This window comes from Pipistrellus kuhlii, unplaced genomic scaffold (genome assembly GCF_014108245.1).
Source record: "Pipistrellus kuhlii isolate mPipKuh1 unplaced genomic scaffold, mPipKuh1.p scaffold_m20_p_4, whole genome shotgun sequence".
In the NCBI taxonomy this organism is placed as follows: domain Eukaryota; kingdom Metazoa; phylum Chordata; class Mammalia; order Chiroptera; family Vespertilionidae; genus Pipistrellus; species Pipistrellus kuhlii.
In genome coordinates this window covers 2826970-2851774 of record NW_023425540.1, presented here as the reverse complement: position 1 = coordinate 2851774, position 24805 = coordinate 2826970, and the positions used below count along the sequence as shown (strand labels likewise).

Genomic DNA, 24805 nt, shown 5'->3' with positions numbered 1-24805 from the left:
ATCTGGGACTCTTCAGTGCTCTATCCACTGAGCCAAACCAGCTAGGGCAAGAGTGTCTAGTTGTTTGTTTTTTAATATATTTTTATTGATTTTAGAGAGGAAGGGAGAGAGAGAGAGAAACATCGATAATCAGAGACGATCATTGATCATCTGCCTCCTGCACACCTCCCACTGGGAATTGAACGCACAACCCAGGCATGTGTTCTTGACTGGAATTAAATTCAGGACCCTTAAGTCCGAAGGCCGACACTCTATGCAATGAGCCAAACTAGACAGGGCAGAGCATCTAGTTTTTATGTAAAAATTTGATAGTAAGTCGTTTGGCTGGTAATAGGTATATTATTTGATTGAGACCAAATTTTGAGTTTAATTATTTCTTTCTCTCACCTCTGCCCCATCTGTATACATTATTTTTTAAGTTACCAGCTTTCCCTGAATTATATCAAATAAGGCAATTTTTAAATATGTGGCTAGTTCCATAAAACCTTTTTTTCCCTCCCTATTTTGAGTGTGATAGGAAATGGCTTCATTGTGATTGCATGGTTGGAGGAGAGGGGGTCGGTGAAGAATATTTACAGTGACCACGATTAAAGGGAGCAAGATGTTGGTTTAGTATTTGAGGAGTGTATCCACTCTGTGATGGTTTTTTAGAGAGGATGATACTATGAGTGACAAATATAAACCTAAGAGATTTACTGAATCTGTGGCACCCATATGAAAGGATAGAACATGACTCTAGGGTAGTGGGTTAACAGCATTATTTAGAATGAGTATATATATATGGCTGACCATTGATTTGGAGTATCAGAATGGTTACCTAAAAACAGACCAAGGGTACTTCTGCAAGTCAGATGCAGTGCCTTACGGGTTAATGAAATGAGTCTTAGAGAAAAGTGTTGAGATCATGAGAGTACAGGTGTGAAAATAAGGAGGAAGAGTAATTGGTTCGGATGAAGGGTCATGGTTTCAGTCCTGGCTCTGTCACTCACTGTGGCCTCGGGCACGTCAGAGCCCTTAACTTCTTTGGGCTTTCGTGTCTCTACTTCTACAATAGGAACTTGTTTTAAATAATTGAGGCTTTACTTCAGAGAGCCCTCAGGTTGCCACAGACAGAGAAGAATCAAATAGCTAGGTCTTAGATCTCGTTTCCAAAACAGCAATTTTCCTTATTTGTGCATGTTATTATTTAGAGGAAGGATTCTCTTGTTTGAAAATTAGAAAGTCATTATTTTGGGTAATATCTAAAGTTTCACCTAGCTTGGAAATTCTATGATAAATATATAATTTTATGGTAATTATGTCTCTCTTAAAAACAATTCTAAACAAAATATGGAAGAGTAACGATTTAGCCCCACTAAAGAATAAACTAACTAGCAATCCATATTTACTTCCTCTTATTTTAATAAATCTGCCTTCTTAATTGTCTGCATTCAAGACAATTTTTAATGTATAGTTTCACTGTAATGATCACTGTCTAGTATTCTTTATTCAACATTATACATAATCAATAAAAGACATGTTCTGTTTTCGTTAGTTCTAACTTTTTATTTATTGATTGATTTTTGAGAGAGAGATGGATTTGTTGTCTCACCCATCCATGCACTCATTGGCTGATTCTTGCATGCGCTCTGACTGGGATCCAACCCGAAACCTTGGTGCCTGGAGACCATACTCCAACCAACTGAGCTACCTAGCCAGAGCAAGATACAAATTCCTGAAACTGAAAGCAGTGACTTCTATTGGTATTATGGCTCTGTGGGAAAGTCCTTGTGAATCACAGTGTAGACAAATAAATTCTTGATGAACAAGGTACAGAGAACCACAGATGTATCCACGTGCTTTTCTCGGATTGCTTTTAAAATTGTTTGTGCTCATTTTTTAAATAAGAGTAGAGATTTGAGAATTTAATAATTTAAATGACTTTGTATTTAGAAAATTAATAAAACAAAATGTATCCTTTTTGTTTGAAACAGACTTACAAAGAACATTTAGAAGGACAGAAACATAAAAAAAAAGAAGCCGCATTGAAAGCCTCACAAAATACCAGCAGCAGCAGCAACTCTGCTCGTGGGACTCAGAATCAGCTGCGCTGCGAGCTCTGCGACGTGTCTTGTACGGGAGCAGATGCCTATGCCGCCCACATTCGTGGTGCTAAGCACCAGAAAGTAGGTGTTCTTCCCACAGCCTTCTGCCTCACTCTGTTATTGTCTTACCTTTCAGTAGGGAGCTGGGGGGAGCGGTGTATAGCAAAAGTGGCTTCAAAACTTTGTGTGATAAGCCTGGTTTATGTGCTAATATAAATATATATAAAAGAAGACTAGAAACCTTTCTTTAAATTGGACTAGATAACTTATTTTATCAATTGTAAAATAGTATGTTTATTTCCCTCCTTTTGTCATGCTTAAGTCTAGGTTGGTATGCATATGGCCAAGTCATTTCATCTCTCTCTGCCTTAGTTTTCTTACTGATAATAGGTGGAATATATTTCCTTATCTGCTTCATAGAGGTTTTTGGAAAATAATGAGTTTGTGTATGAAAATATATAGCAGAAAATATAATTTGTATTTTAATTTTATATTGTCTTTTAGACGAACTTGAAAATCTATATTCTGAGTTTCTAACAATTTAATGTGCTTTCATTTATTTTTTTGTAGGTGGTTAAATTACACACAAAACTTGGTAAACCCATTCCTTCAACAGAACCAAACGTTGTTAGCCAAGCTACTGCTTCAACAGCTGTGTCTGTTACAAAACCGACTGCCTCTCCTTCAAGCATTGCAGCAAGCAATTGTACTGTGAATACTTCATCAATTGCAACTTCTTCAGTGAAAGGTCTTACAGCTACAGGAAACTCGTCTCTTAACAGCACATCCAACACTAAAGTGTCAGCAGTGCCTACAAGTATGGCTGCCAAGAAGACATCTACACCCAAAATAAACTTTGTGGGCAAGTACTGAAGATTCTTTCTGTTCTCCCCAACTCCGTCAGAGTAACATTTCTCTTCCAGTCCTGACTAACCCTTCTGCTTATGATCTTTACCCACCTCTTCCCTTCTTCTAAACAAGATATGTGACCTTGTTGAATCACATCTCTCTATTTTTTTCTTGAATTTTTAGTCAGTCCTCTAATGGTTTCTTCTCTCTTCCTTTCAGCCATGCAGGTATACCTTTATCTTTCATGGTCTTAAATTTTAAAAAAGGTCTTTTCCAATCCAGTTATCCTTTTAAGTTGCTAAACTAATTCTTTCTATACTTACACAATCCCCAGTCAGTTATAGTGTTTACTCTCTACTCATTTCTGAAACTGCTTTCAAGAATCACCAAAGACCTAATTGCCAAATCAGTGGCCAGTTTTCAGTTTCATCCTGTAGACCTCTCTAACTTCTGACTTAGTTGACTGCTATACTGTAAACCTTAAGATATGGCTGTCTCTCTGGTTATTGTCTGTCTACTCACCCTTTCTCAGGTATCTTTATTGGTTCTCCTGCCTGCATGTTCACTGCATGGTGGTATTCCAAAGATTCTGATTCTATTCTTAATCTTCTCATCCAGTATTCATGAGTGGTCTCATCCATTCCAGTGTTCACAGTGACTTTAGAATCTTTTGGGCAAACTCAAAACCCCCATCTGCGCCTAGAGCCATATTTTAGGTATCCCTGGTCATTATCTGAACAGCTTTATAGATGCCTACAAGTGTCTCATTCTAACTCATTGTCTTATTACAAGAGTGCCTCGAAATGATCTCACAAAATTGCTGCTTTTTCACTTGGAAAACTTCACTGACTTTATTTTTTTCCTTTTTATTGCCTCCTCTAATTGTTTACCTAGTTCTTTTGTTTCTATCACTACAATATTTCTGACCCCAAAGAAAATTCATCTTCATAGTCACTGCCTTGTTTTTAGGCCTTCAAAGTCTGCTCCTCAGCTGGCCAGTGTGGCTCAGCAGTTGAGCGTCGAGACTCAGGAACCAAGTGGTCGTGGGTTTGATCCCTGGCCAGAGCACCTGCCGGAGTTGCAGGCTTGATCCCTAGTGGGAGTGGGGGAGATGTAGGAGGCAGCCCATCGATGATGTTTCTCTCTCATTGATGCTTCTCTCTCTCTCTCTCTCTCTCTTCCTTCCTCTCTCTAAAAATCAATAAAAACATTAAAAAAACCCCTCCTTAAAAAAACGCTGCTCCTCAGAGCTTTGTCTCTTATTGTGTCCAGTCTCTCCAAAACTTTTCGAAGTCATTTTGTGAAGATGCATGTCAAATTATATTAGACTCCTGATTAGAAGCTTTCAGGGTCACTCCCCTTGGTATAGGAAAAAAGCCCCTGTGTTCCTTAATTATGTCATCCAGGGCCTTTCCCATCCGGGCTCCTGCCTCATCGGTCATCGTCTCTACCTAGGTGGTAATTCATAGTGAATTACTGGAGCTTCCCTAAATTTACTGTAGTCTTTTTAACTTGATGTTGTTGTGCTTTTTTGCACATCCTATTCTTTTTGTTTAGACATTATTCTCTTCTTTCTGCCTCGCCAGTTCATACTCATTACTCTTCTTTCAAAGCCCTGCTCAAGTGTCTCACACTTGGTGAAGCCTTTCTAACTGGATCAGGTTCAAGGGTAGTGGTTTCTTGGCTCTGCATTCCCACAGTACTCTGTTCATACTTAGTACAGCCCTTATCACATTGTGGTATAGTTAGTTGTTTCCCCTTAATGGTTGGCACCCCAAAAGCAGCTACCTTGCTTTATTCTTATTATATTACCAGAATGTAGGACAGTGCCCAGTTCCATTGGCAAAGAACTAGGGATACCAGCATGAATAAGGCTTTGCTGTTGACTTTTAGGGACTTGATGTGAGAACCATAGTAGGGATGGAGAAGGGGAAAATCAGGTGTTGTTTCAGTAGGGTAAAAAGTGGTTTATGTGGTTCTTCAGATTTCTCATTTATCGTGTGTCAAGCAGGGCTTGACTTTTGGTAGAAAAGATAATTTTGTCTGAAGTTTTTGTTGTATCAGGTTATACATTTACATACAAAAAAAGTTAAAATTGCTGTAATTCTCCTATGCTTTTCTAGGTGGTAATAAGCTGCAATCAACAGGAAATAAAACAGAAGACTTAAAAGGAACAGAATGTGTTAAAGGCACTCCTGTTACTTCTGTACAGATTCCAGACGTAAAGCCAGACACAGTGTCTGAACCAGTCACGCCTGCGTCTCTGGCTGCTTTGCAGAGTGATGTGCAGCCAGTGGGCCATGATTATGTGGAGGAGGTATTGATTCCAGAATACCATTGCTGTGGGATTCGATAAAGGGGGCAAGGCTGTCGCTTTGTTGTGGGCATGTTTTTCATGTAAAATCAAATTATATTCAATTAGGTTTAAGTTCCTTGTGAAGGAATGTCAAAGGGATCTTTTTAAGGTTTTTAAAAAGCATGCCCTTTAAGCTTGTCTAAGTAACATTACAGTATTTTGTTATCTCTTTCTCTGCTAAAACAGCAAAGTAACTCTCCGTTTATTGGTAGACATTCTTATATCTTTCAACTGCCCTGAATATAAAATTTTAAAAATTGTGAGCACCAAAATTTTGACAAAGAAAGCCAATGTTTCCCCCCTAATAATCACTTAGTTTCATGTGTAAAATTAGCGTTGCTTATTTTATTTATTTATTTAAACATATTTTTATTCATTTCAGAGAGAGGAAGGGAGAGAGAGAGAAACATTAAAGATGAGAGAGAATCATTGATCAGCTGCCTTCTGTACATCCCCTCCTGGGATGAGAACCCAAAATCTGCATGTGCCTGTACTAGGAACTTTTTTTTTTTTTCTTTAATATATTTTATTGATTTTGTACAGAGAGAAAGGGTGAGAGATAGAGAGCTAGAAACATCGATGAGAGAGAGTCATCGAACAGGTGCCTCTTGCACACCCCCTACTGGGGATATGCCCGCAACCAAGGTACATGCCCTTGACCGGAATCGAACCTGGGTCCCTTTAGTCCCCAAGCCGATGCTCTATCCATTGAGCCAAACCGGTCTCGGCTGTACTAGGAATTGATCCAGTGATCTCTTGGTGCCTGGGTTAATATTCAGTACACTGAACCACACTGGCTGGGCAGGGTTATTAATTTAAAGATCCTGTTTATTTGGTTTTCCAAGCTGATTAGAAAATTATTCCTGTTTTTTAGAAAAGTAAGCTCAGTAGGTAGAGGAGTGAGAGAACATCAGAGAGTCATGATATAAGTATTTGCGGTTAGTAGAAATACTAACATAGAGTGATGTAGCACTAGACTTTACTCTTTATTGTAGAACATATATAAGTTCTCTGAAATTCAGTGTCTACATCTATAAAATTTGGCTATTCTCCAACAAAGTTGTGAAGATTGAATGAAATAAAATGCCTAGCATATTGTAGATTTTTGGTAAATATTTGTTCCTTTATCCTTTTTCTCTCACGTTATGTTGGGTTCTTTGTCTACAAGGTAGAAAACTGGGTTATGCAGTTTATCAGTAGTTCACATTCAGTTTTTTTTAAAAGAGTAAGATGTGGTTATCTAAAAAAATGTATGCCTCCAGAATGCCATAATTTCCAATGATAATAATTAAGTAATTCCAAACTTCAGATAGATGCATTCAAAGCCAGTCTTTAAAGCTTCCCCTAACAATTTGAACATAGTACTCATTATAAACTTCTTAATAAGATTCCAATTACTTGTCTTCCTAACTGGTTGTACTGTTAGAAAAAATTGGCTTTGATTTTTCTACAAAGGTACATGTATAAAATCTTGAGCTTTATCTTTAATCATCTTTATCTTCATTTCCAATAATAGTACCTGATATTCAGTAACTATTTTTAAGAGCATTTAAGGTATCTAATTGTTTTTAAATGTTACAATCAGATAAAGTTATTAAAATTACAGTTAATTTCAAAAGCAAATACATGCTAACATCTAGTATGCTAACGCTGCAGTTAGAAAATTCTAACAGTTTGTTTTTATAGATCATCCTTTTTAAAAATTTTAGATATTGTCTATTTCCTTCATTTCAAACTTAATTTTTCACAAAATTATTTTTATCAGTGAATCTTGGAGGCCATATGAATGAAATCTTCAACTGTAACATTTCCATTATAATGTTGGGTTTTCCCCCCCTACATCAAGGTACGAAATGATGAGGGAAAAGTAATTCGATTCCATTGTAAATTATGCGAGTGCAGCTTTAATGATCCCAACGCTAAGGAAATGCACTTAAAAGGCCGAAGACACAGACTTCAATATAAAGTGAGTAAAAATTTCAACTTTTTTTATTTTTTTTAGCATTCTAGATATAAAATAAAGATTTTAAACATAACTCAATGAGTCCATGAATTCCCACACCAAGATTAGCATATTATGTCTCACTTAGATTCAGATGTTTGATTTTTCTGAACAGTTTGTTATATGTAGGAAAGAAGATTATAACCATATTTCATCATTCTCAGTGACTGTAGCTAAAGTATAACATTGCTTAATCATGTAATCATATAAAGATAAGTTTTCACATAATGAAATGTTCTGAAAGAAGTGCCAGGTCTCCATTTACCTACTTTATCTTGGTAGAATTCCCACTGAAGTGAATTTTGAGATAAGGAATTCTTCATTGAAAACACTTCAAGCGTGAAGTTAAATTTAAATATTACATGTAAAGTTTTTACTTAGACTGGACTAATCTAATGCATTAGATCCATGTTTTCTCTTTTAAACATGAGGGTGGCGAAATTAAATTGTTAAAGGCCAATACTTTTTTATGAAAAGAAACTTCTTAATTCCACACTTAGACATTTAGAATTACCTATTTATAAAAAAATAAAGAAAAGTTAAATATCCATTTATCCCCTAAGGATCTCTTCTATTGGTCAGCACTAAGACATGCACTTTTTACATACTAAGTGTATATAATTTTAAATTTGGAATAATTAAGAATTTTAGGGGCTAGGGGGAAATGAATATTTATTAATGTATTCTGAATCTTTCCTCTGATTCAACTTTTATGCTGAATTTACTCTTATATAATAGGAAATTTGTAACTAAAAAATCTCTGTGACGAAGAATATGTGGGATTGTATGTGTAGATTGTTGGAAGGGGGTGCTAGTTTTTTAAATGTCTTGTTTGTATTAACAGAAAAAAGTCAATCCAGATTTGCAAGTAGAAGTCAAGCCCAGTATTCGAGCAAGAAAGATTCAAGAAGAGAAAATGAGGAAGCAGATGCAGAAAGAGGAGTACTGGCGGAGACGAGAAGAGGAAGAGCGCTGGAGAATGGAAATGAGGTGATTCTTTCACTTTTACCAGCATAAGTGACTCGGCCTTCTTAACAACATTGCTGTTCTGAGGGTGTGACTCCATAAAGTGGTCCGGATTTATTTCATGCACTTCTAATTTTCACTTCTCAGGAAGATCCTAGGGGCAGAAAAGACATGCATTAAATTAAGTTATTGGCTATTCGAATATTTGACTATGGCTTTGGTATTAGGAAATATGTGATTAAGTGTATCTTATATGTATTAAATATGTGAAATAGTTTAATGTTATAAATAAATGCCTCAATTTAAAACAAGCAAAATAGAACATTTGGCTACATGCTAAAAATATTGAATATAAAATTTGGTAGAGCCTAGACATCTTAGTGTGGTTTTTTTTGTTTCTTTTCTACAGGTAACTTAAACATTTATTTTATACTAAAAAGTTATGTGCAACAAATAAACATTCTTATATATTTACATTTGTGGGGTTTATTTTATCAGTTCACAAAACTTGTGTCCTAAATATCTGATAAAGAGTATTCCTATCTAATATTAAAGGGGAAATCTGCCCAGTGAACTCCATTTTAAATGAATGTTTATTTACTTTGGAGTTTAAAGCATTAGTAATAAATAATTTTGAGGGAGCATCCTATACAGATCAGATACCTCATACTTCGGCCTTGCTTAATGGTTTTCTAAGAATTCATTTCATCTTTTCCAACTTGTCAAAAACATGTTTAACCAAGTGGTCTGGGCTCCCACCACCATACCCCTTTCGTTTTATTGAAGGGTGGTTCTCACAAATGAGGAATCCTAAGTGCTGCCTAACATGTCTGAGAAGCAAGAAGTTATTCCATGGTGTGCATATAAGGTGCTCCTTCCCAAATAGCTTACAAGAAGTGGGGTTTCCTGTTGGCATCTGTTTAATACTGATTTTCAAGATTTGTCAGCATTCCCTGGTGTCAGGTAGCGATACCGATCTAAATGATGAAGTAATTGCGGGAGGTAACCTCGCACTTCTGCTGATAGTCTTAGAAGGAAATAAAAGCAAACTAAGGCTAGCGAATCGTTTTAATTTCACTATAATTAGTCCTCTATCTTAGCTAGTTGGTCCAAAGATCTCTTATACCAAAAGATCTTTGTGGCTTCGAATGCAAATACTCACTGTTTTCACCTCTTGAACACGTTAAGTGCCCAGTCGGCCTCCAGTGACTGACACTATATTTTCTGTCCAAGTATACTGACAAAACAGTCTGGGCTCTTAACTATTAAAAGTAATGGATTTAAGGAGAGTCTGCATTTATCAAGTAAAAGTAATTCCTGGCATACAGCTAGTTAAACCTGAGTAATTTCACCCTCAATGACATCAACTAGCTGTAATGAAACATCAAATGAAGTTCTCCAAACCACCTAGATTCCCTAAAATTTATCATCTAATGACAACTTCTCTCATTTCTTCATATGATGCGACTGTCAAGTTAATAAGAAGCTTCAATTTACAAATCATTTTAAAAATCAAGAAGTGTGGAATTGCTGCTAAAAACAGAAATTCAGTTTTCCCCTAATCTGTTCTTTAGTGTTGGTGGCTAGTAATTTTAAAATAATCATAACAGTACTGGAATTTTAAAACATGGTATCTTCCTCCCCCTCCTCCGGGGTGATGTAGAGGAGCCCGCACTCTTCAGGCCACAAGTACCAACCAGCAGGGCCTGTGCTTCTGAGACGTCACATTCCAAGCTGTAGTGCAGGCAGCACATGCTCATCGCTCAGCGAGGAAAGGGGATCAGTTCTGGGTCATAGGAATGCGGCAGTTTTTTTAATACAACTCAGTGTGTTTCTTAAGAAGAAAGCTTATTCTAGAAAGTTTAGGGGCTATAGGGAAGGAGAAATGAGAAACATATCATCCAGAGAGATCTTCATTTTTATTGGTTTAAGTGTCATATCTTTAAATGGTATTGTTCACATATATTTGCAGTTATGCAGTCATCACCACAATCAACTTCAGAACATTGTCATCACCTCCCAAATGAATCTCAAACCCATTCGCAACCACTGCCTATTTCCCCCCAAACCCTCCTTCTATCCCTAGGCAACCATTCGCACACTTCTGTCTGTCTGGGGAGATTTGCCTGTTCTGGAGATTTCATATAAATGGGATCATACAGTGATATTTTTTTTGTCTAGCTACTTCTAATTACCATGGATGTTTTCAAGATTCATGCATCTTATTGAGTATGTCAATACTTCATTCCTTTTTATGGTTGTATGGCATTTTGTTCATCAATTGATGGACATTTGTGTTTCTACTTTTGTACTTCATGAATACTGCTGTAATTTTTTTAAAAATATATTTTATTGATTTTGTACAGAGAGGAAGGGAGAGAGAGAGTTAGAAACATCGACGAGAGTCGTCGATCAGCTGCCTCTTGCACACCCCCTACTGGGGATGTGCCCGCAACCAAGGTACATGCCCTTGACTGGAATCGATCCCGGGACCCTTCAGTCCCCAAGCCGACGCTCTATCCATTGAGCCAAACCAGTTTTGGCTTAAAATGTAATTTTTAAAAATATGAATAAAAGCATAATGTGCATATTTTATAACCCTCTTTTTTCATTTATATATCAACCTTTTAAAATGTATTTTTATTGATTTCAGAGAGGAAGGTAGAGGGGCAGATAGAAACATCAATGATGAGAGAGAATCGTGGATAATAATAAATTCTTTATTCCTGTATTTAGTTATTTTCTCTTCACTGATATATATTTATTTAAGCACCTACTATGTGCCTGAAGTATTTGGCATTGAGTATGAATCGGTAAACAATGGATAAAGTTCCCTGCCCTTATTTATTTAAACATCTTTTGTAATAACTGTTCAAAACTGGTTAGTTGCTAATAATAATAGTATTTGGCATTGAGAGTCTTCAAACTGTTTTTTTTCCCTCTCAAAGCCTAAATAACATTGAACCTGTGTTTCTAAGTTGGATGACCTACAAAGCACTGTGTTCTCAGCCTGACAGAATTGGTAGTTACTACAGTGGAGGAGCATACTACTTGAGGAGCATACTTCTTATGTTTTGTATTTTAAAAATTTTATGTAGTAAAAGCTTATTGTTAAAAAAAAAAAAAATTGATTTCCCTTGGGAGTTATTGATTTCCTAGTATGAAGCTGAAAATGAAGATAGAAAGAAGTTAGGAAGTGTTGGCCATTAAAGCAGAGACTCTATTAGCTGTCCACAGTCCAAGTTCAGCCCATGGGTGTTTTATTTGGTATACATGGTATTTTTAAATCTGAACTAACACTTACAGAACATAGTAGAGAAATGTCTTTGTTTCTACCGTAACCTAGAGGGAAAAATTAAAGGTAGTCTTAAGAGTTTCTCTCTAAATAGAAAAACAAATAATCAGGAGAGAGCACTTTTTTTGGGTACATGAAGAAATTCCTAAATGTTTGCTTTGGATCTTTCATGCACACACATTATTGGTCTGGATCCTTTAGGCAGGTATTTAGTTAACAAATTTTCCCTTAAAGAGAAGAGGGAGAGGTTGGAAGGAACTGAGAGTCCTGATGCTTGTTCTTTCAACTTTGACCTTAGACTGAAATTTTGTTTAGTGTTTCTCTTTGTATTCTCACTTTCTCTTTTTACTTGTATTCACTTCTGTTACTTAAATGAAAGCATACAAAGGAAATCAGAGGAGAAAAAGCAAGGTGTTAGCCAGGCTGATTGGGAGTGTTGTAATTTTCTTATAGGCTTGTAACGCTACTCTCTGTGTTTCAGACGTTATGAAGAGGACATGTACTGGAGAAGAATGGAGGAAGAACAGCACCACTGGGATGATCGCCGCCGAATGCCTGATGGTGGCTACCCTCATGGTCCCCCAGGTCCGCTGGGCCTTCTCGGAGTCCGACCAGGCATGCCTCCTCAGCCACAGGGGCCTGCAGTGAGTGTCCACTTCGTGTATGTGGGGGGAACACAGAAGCTCGGCATTAGAGGATCACAGTTTTGGGGAGCCAGTTGTTAGCCTTACTAATCTTGTAATCTCAATGTATATTCCTCTGATTTCCAATCCTCCCCTTTATTACAGGTTCTTAGCACCTGTCTTTATATATAAGGACTTCATAGAATTTCCATGAATCGTTTCCTTCAGCATAAGCTAAATGGGAGTAGAGCTTCTTCAATTAGAGATTGTCTTGCCTTTGTTGTTTAGATGAGATCAGCAGGAACTGATGATCTTGCCATTACCGGTGGTTTAGAATATTTTTTCTTTCAATCCTGACTATCTAAAACCTACTTCTACTTCTGAATTGAGTCCAGGATCAGGGGTAGTACATAACTAGTTGGTGCTTTAGGAAAACTAGAGGAAAGACCTGCATCTCAGAATGTGTGGAGTCTGGATGAAAGAAGAGACCTCCGTGGGGTGAGGAACATTTCCTAGAAGCTCAGACTACAGAAAACAAGAGGGTCTTTTTGCTTGTTTTGTTTTCTGGAGAGCACTTAGAAGAAAACCAATTCCTCCTTTTTAACCTTTTTTTTGTCTTTACACAGAATGAGCAGCAGTAAAACATTTTATTAAAAGCAAAAAAATTCTGAATCACTGGTTTTTAAAGTTGAGTAAAAAAGTATTATAACTTGAAATGTCATGTATTATAATTTTATTTGTTTTGAGGCAATGTGTGTGTATAAACTTACATATTCTAGGTAGTATAACTTTCCATAGTTTGCATTTTTGTTTTTACTGAAGTGGAAAAAAGGAGGAGATAGTTTTAAATGGACATTTTTGCATAATCAACTTTGTTATTGAGAAGATATGATGAAAATGTGTATTTTTAAAATAATAATTTACTTTTGCCCAGGAAACATTTTTTTAAATGAAGTGACTTTTTTTTCTGTAGCCTTTACGACGTCCTGACTCATCTGATGACCGTTATGTAATGACAAAACATGCAACCATTTACCCAACTGAAGAGGAATTACAAGCAGTTCAGAAAATTGTTTCCATCACTGAACGTGCTTTAAAACTTGTTTCAGACAGCTTGTCTGAACATGAGAAGAGCAAGAACAAAGAAGGAGATGATAAGAAAGAGGGAGGTAAAGACAGGTGTGTCTTCAGAGTTATCTATTTTGTATAGTTTTGCTTTTCCTTACATGGACTTACACTTGAATGAAAAGTTGGAGACTGAAAACTCTGGTGTGCATGTACATGCTTATTGTTACATTAGATGCCTAGTGTATTCACCTCTTTTTTGCCAAAATCAGAGATACACAATTCCATACAATCTCCAGCCTTCTAAATTTACACATTTTGTTTAAATACATATAAAACTATTTTGAGGTTTTTTTCAAAGCTGCCTTTGTAGTTTTCCAGTTGCATTCATCTGCTGTTAGTTTTTATTTACTTACTGTATTTGTCTTATATTCAGCCTTTGTTTTATCCACTTCTTTCCTTAATGCATTGACCATAAAAATTGAATAAACTCAAGTTTTTGCAACTTCTTTCAAGTTTTACATTAACTTTTCATGTTCCCTTTATTTGGAAATATTTTTGTATGGTATTAGAAGTGACTCTTAACTCTAATTTGTAAAATGTGACACAGAAGTGTTAATGTTCTTTGTTTTTCAGTTCTCCCTATGATAACTCTTCATTTATTTATCTATATTTCTTAAATAAATGAAAGGTACTTCTACACATATTGAATGTGTTTATACTGTAGTTGATGGAAAATTGAGTAGTATTGAAAGTTATTTAATTTACTATGTATATTCAAAGACTATCATGGTTCTGGTTGAGAAATGTCATAATATAATTTGATTTTACTGCAGAGCTTTAAAAGGAGTTTTGCGAGTGGGAGTACTGGCAAAAGGATTACTTCTCCGAGGAGATAGAAATGTCAACCTTGTTTTGCTGTGCTCAGAGAAACCTTCAAAGACATTATTAAGCCGTATTGCAGAAAATCTACCTAAACAGCTTGCTGTAAGTGTTATGGAAATGTTCGTTTTTACCCCTGGTCTGGTTCAAACGTTTTTGGCAGAACTAGCTTACTGTTTCAGCTTAAACCTAAGCCAGCCTTTAAGGTTTTGGCTTCACTTTCCATATTGAGTTTTTATTCTTGGTTGTGCGAATTAGTAGGGTTATTTTCTACTTTGTCTTTTTAGGTTTTATAGTGCTTGTAACTGGCATGAAGCCATATTAGGAATTTATTCTAAAATGTAAAATTGCATGTCCTCTTTGTGTTCTTTTTCTAAGATTTGAGTTATCAGAGAGAAGGCAGTTCAGAACAGAAAGTGATTTTTTTAAACAAAGGCCATGTATAGCAAGCTTAACTTTTAAAAAATCATGAACCTCTTGCCTATTTATTTGAATGCTTGTTTTTAATAAAATATAATTAAAAAAGTAAGCTTTCTGATTTGAATTTCCCTCGTTTATTGTAGTTATTTTCAGTTTTCTCCATATTGTAGTAGTAGGAACTCCTCCCCTGGTGTCCATTTATTAAACCATGGCAATACACAATTAATAGGATAGCCCCTATTGGTTCTACAAAAGCAGTTGTTTGAATTTTTTAATATTTATAAATTAGCTTGTTAGAATCTCAGGCTGAGATTTAAAATACAGATTCCTTGAATAATTTCATGTGTAAAGCCTTGCAATTTAATTAGAATTCTAAATCCAAGGACTGGCATTTTATTGATATTGTAATGAGTCAGAATAAATAGTACCTGACCACAGCCGAGCAACTATAGCAAGGAATAATGAAGCTCACGATTGAGCTTCAGCTGTTGTCTGCTTTGTGTTACCGTTGTTCCAAAGAAGTTTCTTATTGTGGATGAGTCTCTTAAGTATTAGGAACCAGCAGAATTGGCATTGTCTGCTTCTTACCGGTACTCTATTGAGACTGCTAGAACAATGAGGAGAGCAAAGAAGAGGTTTGAGGTCCTTGAAAGAACCATGCAAATTTGCAAGAAACATCTTAGTAAAACTACAAAGCAGACAATGCTATATTTTAACTGGTTAACAGTTAAATAAGAGAAAAGCAGAATATGTTTTCCAAATCAATCCACTTATTGTACAAGTGGATAAACAAGGGAAATAGAATACTTCATCATCATTGTCATAGTTAACGTTTATATTGCACTTACTATGTATGTACCAGGCTAGTACTGCTTTAAGTGTTTAATTCATTTATTCCTCCAACAGTCCTTTAAGGTAGAATTACTGTCCCCATTTTACGGAAACAGATATAAGGAAACTCAAACAATTCTAAAAGGAAAGTGGAGCAATAACGTAATGATCTTTTCATATAAAGCGAGGCTTCCCCTGGGAGCAGTCTGTGATCCGGTCCTTATAAATGGTGGTGGTAGAAAAGACGAAAGCGCATTGATGAAACTGTTTGTCTGGTCATGTAAAGGTCCAGGTAATTATTACTCTCTTTATTCCATAGGTTATCAGTCCTGAGAAGTATGACATAAAATGTGCTGTGTCTGAAGCGGCAATCATTTTGAATTCATGTGTGGAACCCAAAATGCAAGTCACTATCACCCTAACATCTCCAATTATTCGAGAAGAGAACATGAGGGAAGGAGGTTGGAAAGCCATTAAACTTTCTATTTTCTATTAACTTTTTTTCCCATTTACCTACTCTTTGAGATGGCATTAAGCCCTGGAAGGCAACATGCTGGCATTACATATGAATTTGATGGATTTGATTTAATATAGCAATCAGTTTTACTTACAATCATTTCGCAGAAAGTAAATGTTCTTTTTAGTAATGTACTTTTATTTAAAACACTCATGGTATTACTGATTTTCTTGATTTTTTTCTTTTCTTGCTAACCTCAGATTTCTGGAAAAAAAAGTTCAAAATTATTCTTACTGGCATAGTCACAACACGTGAAAAAATAAAATGTAGCCTGTAAGGGGTCACAAATTTAACTTCTTTTAAGAAGTTCTTGTTCTTGCCTTGTCTTACAAAAAAGACAAGAGTTTCAGAAGTAAAATTGGTTAAACACTCATAAGTTATATTTTTAAAGGCATTGTTATATATGTAATCATGGATTTGGCTTGTCCTGTGAAAAAAATATTTCTAGTTCTCTGAGGTTGTTCTTTGGTTTGGAGCACTTTCATAAATGCAGAGTATCCTATTGCATGTAGATATGGGCATTTGAGCCCTCTATTATATACTAGCGATACTGAAAAACAAACGGGGTAGGTATAGTTAGTGAGTTCTAGTACAGTTCAGGATTTACTTTACAATTGTAGAATGTGAAATCCTGCTGGTGCCAGCAATGTTGCTTTAGGGACTGTTCTGTAACATTTTCAAAGCTTCAAAAGCTTAAGCCAAAAAGCATGGTCGGTGTCTGCCATATGTTGGTTCTGTTGTTTTATGGGTCAGATAAAATTTACTTTGTTTCCTTTCATGCTGTTGTTGATTATGGAGTTAAAGTCTACACTAGTAGTTCTTTGTGATATGTGTAGAAGAAAAGAATACTATATATTGAATGTTAAATTTTGTCTAAAATAGCATCAGTAGGCTCTCAATTATTGTCACTTTAAATTTATTTTCTTACAGCAAAGCAATTTTTTTTTTTTTAAAGCACTGGGATTTTACTACCCAGAAAAAGAACGTTTCATTTAAACGTCATTGGGAGACTTGTCTAATTTTGCATACTTTGTGTATAGACCATATCAGGAGTTGTATGTTCTATAAGCTTTGCACCTTAAAAATAAATGGATTTTGTACAAAGAATCTTTTATATGAACATGAATTTCTACTCAGGGTCTGGCTGTGGACATTACTGGAAACAGTTCCTGAGTCAAGTTGGTCAATTCATATGCAGCCAATGACTCTTAGGGATCAGGGAGAAAACCTTCTAATATATCATGTTAAAAATAAATGGTGCTATAGTTAGGGTGAAATTATACTTGTATAGCCATTTAGCTTTATTTTAGAGCATATTTTGTTCAATTATATTTAGCCTGTTTAACTTGTGCTGTATCAAGTCATTTTATTATGTTGCAAGAGTCTAAAGTCAAGTTATCATAGTTGTAGTAGAATGTTTAATAACCTGTCCCTTTTAAAGGAAACAAAATTATATTTTTGTCTGACCCAGACTTGATTTAGAATTATTGTTCTGAATTTCTGAGAGAAATGATCAGTCCAAAATTGAAAGATTTTACTTCAAGACACTGAGCTGAAAAGTTGGATGTGCAAAAGTGTAGAAACATTGATAGAGTGTTCTTGCTGCAGATAAGTGCAGTAAACCATTTCTTTAGCTTCATTATGAAGATTGCTTCTTTCTTGCTGCAGAATAACGGTATGTATTCTCTCTCACTGCAGCTCCAATGCTCGGTGTCTTAAAATCACGTAAAGCCTATAGCTTGCTTTGGGGAGTTAGAACAGGGGTTAAGGAAGGCTTTGCCGGAAGAGTGATTGTAAATCACAAGACTTGAGACTTGTGCATAGTTTGGTAGCCTCTTTAATGCGTAATGATCCCATTTAATGCTAAAAATTATTTAAAGGAAATTATTAAATTGTCCAAATAACTGTTAAACGCATGTTAGATCTATTTTACATTACGGTGTTTGACAGTTAAATATTAAGTAAACGTTTAATTGACTTGAAATGTTCAAAATGCTCTAACCCTTGCTACAGAGTGTTTCTGGAGCAAGTCAAGTATTGTGTGTGTGTTTTTTCACCTGTCGCTTATCAGGCCCGGTCCAAAGCCTTCTAGCAGAGGGGATTGATTCCTGTCAGGGGTTGCTGCCAAGACATCGGAAGGATTTTTGACCAAGGTTTTCAAAAGCTCAGTGTCACACCTGCCATTTGATTACGAAGAGATTTTGGATGCAGAGCCTGGCATTTATTGTCCCTTGTGTGGCTGTTCTGTTTTGTCTTTGTGTCTTCTAGAATTGAGCAGTGTTCACACTAGTTTTTAAGTGGTTGGGTGGATTATATATTTTACATAGCCATATTAATTTAAATTAATATATTCCTATTAACTTTTAATCATAAAATAGTGTGGACACAGCATGTTTCCTAACTAGTGATTAACCCCTTAAATTCTATGAAATATATCCATGTAGGGTAAAAACTTTTTTTAAATAAATTAACCCATATTTGTTTTGTTTTAACTGGGTATTAGGCAACAAGTATGCTTTTAGTACAGTATATCTAAGGGGTTAATCCACTTGAAGTATAAAATGGGTGCAAAAATCCACACTCTATCAGAAATTTTCTAGCTCTTAATTTGTTTTTAAATTGCAGTATGTGTCTTGACATCTTTGAAATTATATCAGTAATTGAAGTTTTTTTAAAGTTTGAATGCTTGTATCCAAAAAGAAAACTTTTCTTACATATTAGCAGAAATTATAACATTAAGAATTAACATTAGAAATTTAGAAACATTTTTAGAAAGAGATTGCACACTGTCATCTATTTGCATTCTAGCTTTAGCAAATAATGTAAGTAATTAGGACATGGAAAGAGGGTCTTTCAGCATGTCCTGTAACCCTGCTTTGAGGAGTGGGTGGGTTTGATTTTTTTTTTCTTTTTCTTTTTTCCTTTCTTCTTTCCTTCCTTAGTTAGCCGTGCTTTCCTGTGTTTCTTATCTCAGAATAGCCCATTTCTTATGTTCAATATATTTCTTGATTCAGTAGTTGGTCTTGCAGGTTTTGAGATTATTTATTACCTTTTAAAAGTAACTAATATTTTTATCTTGATAGTTTCTTTTGAGTACCCAGATTCCTCTTAATGTTCATTCTTAGGGTATGACACAGTGTTCTTTGATTATCAGTAAATCTCCCTTCTAAACTGTCTTCAGAGAAATCTGTGCCATCTGATTATCTTAGGAGTAGGAACTAACAATAGGCAATATAATTCTTTATCATTAAAATACACCTAATATATCATTTACTCAAAATACGGACAAGTATCTCTTAAGATTTCTGAATGGAAATCAAATAACTTGCCCAGAGTTGCAGTGGTACTCTTAAAATGAAATAGTTTAACTGTTTCTTTTATCACATACTTCTTTTCCTCTCATCCCTTTGGTACCCTCAGTGGTTTATTAGATTATATCCTAGATGCACCTTCTGGTGCTCTTTTCCAGAAGACTGTTAAATTCAGTAGATTATATGCCTGGCATATAATTTCCCTATAATTTTAAAAAAATTTATACTGTTAAAATCACCAAGAGTTGTGAATTTGATGGGCATAATTGCTATTGTGAACAGTTTGATCAGCACACTTACTGCTACATTTAACTGCTACATTTAAACACGTTTTACAGATATGTTTAGGTGAATCTGAAGCTGGCCCTCCAACTACTGCTGAGACTGTAAAATTAACTTCTTGTCTTGGTTTAGGTTCAGATTTCCTTCTCAAGTTTTATGTAGCTCATTTATGTTTTAATATAATAATCTTATTAAAATCAATTATTATAACATTAGACCTTACTGCTCTGCTTATCCCATCTCTTCTATTTCTATCCTTACTCTATTTAACCACGCTAGTCTATATTGTCGTTTTCTCTGTTACCCATTGTTTCTCTCCAGTTACTCTTCGGAATATCTTTTGGGAACTTTGAAATTTTAAAAGGCATTTTGTATTCCTTTACAACTAAAAATCCCCTTGTAGGAGAGAAAGTATTAAATTCTTAGAAATGCCCATTTTGCCTCTTTATTTTTTTCTATGATCATTACTCTGTTGTCACTCCATATTTACCATTAATTCTTAACTGTATTAGCCCCAGAATAACCTATGACCATTTAAAATACTGAACAAACTCAGAAGCGTTTTGTGCATTCTCATTTACTAAGGTGGATTTTTGTGTTCCCTCTTGTCTTGTCATCTTTGTGCTGGTGCACTGTGTCCAGTAATCCTTCCTTTGGATTTTATTTTTTGGGTAGGGTTGATATTTGCAGAAATTATTATATTTCTAAATTAAGAGTTTAAGTCTCCGTTTGATCGTCATGTTAGAATATGTAAATTTGTTGAAAATAATTTTCTGGGTACGTTAATGTGCTGGTAAACTCTCAAATGGCTCGTGTGACACTGATGCTACTTTAAGGAAGTGTCTTGCGCACCTGGTCAAACACCCATTCCTCACTGCATTTTGCCAATTCAATCCATTTTAGATGTAACCTCGGGTATGGTGAAAGACCCACCGGACGTCTTGGACAGGCAAAAATGCCTTGACGCTCTGGCTGCTCTCCGCCACGCTAAGTGGTTCCAGGTTCGGAACATCATTTTACTTTTTTATTGTAGCCTTATGAGAGAGTAGTTCAGTACAACATGTTTAACTGTGTTTAAACATTTCGGAAGATTGCCCAAGCAACACTATTTTAAATTAAATTACAGAAAACAAGTTGAGATAGAAAGCTGGGTTTGAAGATCTGCATATTGCAGTTACTATTATTTGACAATGAACCTAGGTTTTGGGAAGTGTTTGGGTTATTTTATTTTTATTTTTGGTAGCTATATTTAAAGTTAACTTGTGTAGGAACATCACGTTTGTGTATATATATTATATTCCATAAGGCTGCAGATTAACTTTGCTTTACATAATGGAATATGTGTTTCAAGCTTTGTGTATAGTTTTAAGACCCCTCCTCCCTCTTTCTCTAAGTCAACTCGTGTAGGGAGTGAAAGGTGAGGAAGCAGCTGTTTGGTTTAGTGACTTTGCAGTCATGCAAAGGCACAGAAGGGAAACCAAACAGATTTCTTTAACCTTTCAGTCCCTAGACAAACTTTTTAGCTCTTTACTTTTTCTTTTATTTCCAATGTAGGCAGATTTTTTTAAGTTTATTGATTTAAATGATTGCAGGTCAAGGTTCACAGGGTATCAAGAAATATTATTCTTGTATAATCTGTTTACTTTGACCTAAAATACCAGCTTTTAAATACTAACCCTGGCATAAAATACTGCTGTAAATGGCAGCTCATTGAATCCAATTTCAAGTTGTGATTATTTTTGTTTCATTTTTATCTGAGCTTCCATTGAACAGCGGTATTTTAACTTTTTTTCATCAAGGGATATTTTCAATGTTTCTAAGATTAATTCAATTGGTTTTTGTGTTGCTCTCAAGGCTAGAGCTAATGGTCTGCAGTCCTGTGTGATTATCATACGTATTCTCCGGGACCTTTGTCAGCGAGTTCCAACTTGGTCTGATTTTCCAAGCTGGGTAAGTAGTATGTAACTGTATGGTGTCAAAAATGAACATTTAGGAAATACTTCTGCAGTGTTTATAGTCTCACTAGTAGCCCTGGGCATTTAATTTTCTAAGAATTTAGTATTTAAAAAACTGAACTTAAAATGTTTCTTTTTTACATTTTTTTTCCCTGCAGGTCTCACAGTGATAGTAGTTATTAATTGGCTTTTATATAATAGCAGTACAAAGACTAGAAATGAGCTGTTAATCTCCCTTTGCAGGGTTCTGTTGACACTATTAAATAATGGGTAATGGTTAGGAATTTTAAAAATTCAGATAGATTATTCAGAAATCCTATAATAAAGAGATAATATGCTAATTAGACAATATAGCATAACAACCTTCTGGGACAATCTTCCAGGACATTCATTCGGAATGACCAATGGGTGAGGAGTGGGGCCATGAGGCAGCTGGGGCTCCAAGGCCAAGCCCCTTGCATGAATTTCATGCCTTGGGCCTCTAGTTATGAATATAATGGTAGGACATTCATATAATGCAGAAAGGCACAAAATAGGAAGTGATTAAAGGCAGGTTATATCTAAACAGTTTGTTGTGATTTCTTCCAGGGATAAAGGGCATGCATACACATCACATGTTTTTATATATGCACAAGTATCCCACTGATATTTGAACCACTATGGTTCTTGAATAGAACAAATTCAGATAGAGAGGGTTCATTCAAAAATATAATTGAACCCTTTGATTTCAGTTTGGATTGGATTTGTGAGTCAAATAGCCCGGCTTAGCATAAGTCCGTCTCCCTCCCTCCCTCTCACAGGAGTGATCATGATATTTTCATTATTTGCAGCATGCTTAACAAAATATACCTGGGAGCTTTTGTTGTTGTTGTTGTTGTTGTTGTTTTTAATAAATCTTTATTGTTCATATTATTACAAATGTTCCTCTTTTTTCCCTCCATTGCTCTCCTCCACCAGGTTCCCACTCCACCCTCTGCCCTTTTCCCACCCCCTATTGTCCTCATCCATAGGTGCACAGTTTATGTTCAGTCTCTTCCCACATCCCCCTCTCCCCATTTCCCCAAGAATTGTCAGTTCACTCCCTTTCCATACCTCTGATTCTATTATATTCAACAGTTAATATTGTTCATCAGATTTTTTTTTAATTTCCTTGGTTTTTAGATTCACTTGTTGATAGTTACGTATTTGTTGTTCATAATTTTTATCTTTATTTACTTTCTCTTCCGAAAGAACCCCCTTCAGCAATTCATATAATTCTGGTTTGGTGGTGATGAACTCCTTTAGCTTTTTTTTTATTAGTGAAGCTCTTTATCTGGCCTTCGATTCTGAGTGATAGCTTTGCTGGACAGATTATCTTTGGCTGTAGGTTCTTACTATTCATCAAGGATATTCATAATATCCTTGAATATTTCTTGCCATTCCCATCTGGCCTGCATGGTTTCTGTTGAGAAATCAGCTGACAGTCGTATGGGTGCTCCTTTATAGGTAACTACCTGCTTTGCTCTTGCTGCTTTTAATATTTTCTCTCTGTCTTTTGCTCTTGGAATTTTAATTATGATTTGTCTTGGTGTGGTCTTATTTGGATTCCTTTTGTTTGGAGTTCTGTGCACTTCCTGGACTTTTAAGTCTAATTCTTTCACCAGGTGGGGGAAGTTTTTTGTCACTATTTCTTTCAGTATGTTTTTGATATCTTGCTCTCTCTCTCATCTTCTAGGACCCCCATAATTCTGATGTTGGTTCACTTGAAGTTGTCCCAGAGGTTTCTTACATTATCTTCAATTTTCTGGATTCTCTTGCCTTCTTGCTTCTGTGGAGGAGTGTCTTCTGGCTCTTTATGGTCCAAATCTTTGACTTGATTCTCGTGGTCTTCCATTATGTTTTTAGGACTCTATAATATTTTTTATTTCAGACAATGCATTCTTTGTTTCTTGTTGATCCCTTATTATTTCTTGTTGATTCCTTATTATTTCTAGTTGATCCCTTTTCATATCCTCATAGGTCTCATTTATTTTATCAGTTTTTTCTAGGAGATTCTTGAACAATCTTATAAGTGTGGTTTTGAACTCTATACCCAGTTGCTTTTTGTCCTCCATTTCTTTCGTTTGTGATCTATTTTGTTGTCTTGGCATTTTCGCCGCTTCCCTGATGGGGCGGAGTTTCAGGGTGGATCCTACAGGCTTGGCTTCCGTCAGCCACGCCCTATGCGGTTCCTGAGTCTCAGTAATCACCAGGATCCTTCAGTACTCGCTGCAAGCACCTCTGAGAGAAAGGTGTCCTCGGTTTTCGCCTGCTACCAAACAGTCTAGGCTCTCCCCCAATGAGCCCGGAACTGGGGTTCAGTTCAGTTGAAAGTGGGGTTGGAGGTGGCATTCAGAGCAGCCTGGAGCCCCTGTCTCCTTCCCACCAGGGCAATCCTGTGGCACAGCCAACCGTCCCTTCTCTGTGCACAATGTTCGCGCCTCCGGGACCTCCTTTAGCCGCTCCCCCGGGGTTCCACCTTACAGCCCAGCTCCCTTTGTTTGAGTCTGGGTCCCAGGGTCTGGCCTAGAACTGGGGTTCAGAGGAGTCAGAACTGGGGCCCACCACAGTCCGGAGCCTTTGTCTCCTTCCCGCCAGGGCAATCTGGCAGCAGAGTCAACAGTCCATCCTCTGAGCACAATGTGCGTGCCTCCGGGACTGCCTCTCCATGCGCGCCGCGTGTCTCCATACCTTAGGCTTTTACAGCTCCTCTGCTCTTCCTTCTGGTTTTCTCCTTGCTTCTCGTTGTAGAATTTCCAGTCAGTCGACTTTCCTGTAATTCTGGGTAATGTCCATTTTATATTTTAGTTGTATTTTATTGAAATTGTTGTGTGCGGCTGCAGCTAGGTGTTTACCTGTGCAGCCATCTTGGATTCTCTGTACCTTGGAGCTTTTTAAGAAGGATGCCTCATTCTCTGTGTTGACTTTGTATGAAGACACCATATTTTATTTAATTGGTGTCTATTTAGTGGACATTTAGGTTTGTAGTGTTTTGCTATTCCATTTTGTCAAACTTTTGTAAGTACTACCAGCATACACATGATAAATTACTAGGGCTGCAATTCCAAGGTCAAAGAACATGTGCCAAAACTTCCAAACACTGTTAGATGCCCTCACTCACTGTGGGATGTCATTATACTTACTAACTATATAATAAAATCCTAGGTGGTGTCATGCCCTCATGTGACATTGTCACAAGATGGCTGCCACAAGATGGCTGGCAGGGGAGGGCAGTTGTGGGTGATCAGACCAGCAGGGGAGCAGTTAAGCGTCAATCCTGCCAGCAAGGGAGTGGTTAGGGGCAATCAGGTGGGCAGGCAGAAGCGGTTAGGGTCGATCAGGCAGGCAG

At 36.3% G+C, this 24805-nt stretch overlaps 1 protein-coding gene across 6 annotated transcripts in view; it reads left to right on the top strand.

The window, feature by feature from the left end:
* The window catches only part of ZFR (zinc finger RNA binding protein), a 63428-nt gene that overhangs the window by 24361 nt on the left and 14262 nt on the right, over positions 1-24805 (top strand). For 3 of the 6 annotated variants that reach the window (XM_036410542.2, XM_036410541.2, XM_036410544.2), the window contains 11 exons: positions 1974-2165; positions 2655-2946; positions 5057-5250; positions 7136-7255; positions 8136-8281; positions 12034-12196; positions 13149-13354; positions 14077-14227; positions 15693-15834; positions 20387-20484; positions 21338-21433. In XM_036410542.2, the coding sequence (XP_036266435.1) occupies positions 1974-2165; positions 2655-2946; positions 5057-5250; positions 7136-7255; positions 8136-8281; positions 12034-12196; positions 13149-13354; positions 14077-14227; positions 15693-15834; positions 20387-20484; positions 21338-21433 (1800 nt within the window). Of the gene's footprint in view, positions 1-1973; positions 2166-2654; positions 2947-5056; positions 5251-7135; positions 7256-8135; positions 8282-12033; positions 12197-13148; positions 13355-14076; positions 14228-15692; positions 15835-20386; positions 20485-21337; positions 21434-24805 lie in introns of those variants that run through there. The other 3 variants (XM_036410543.2, XM_036410545.2, XR_004983065.2) reach the window with 3 other exon arrangements.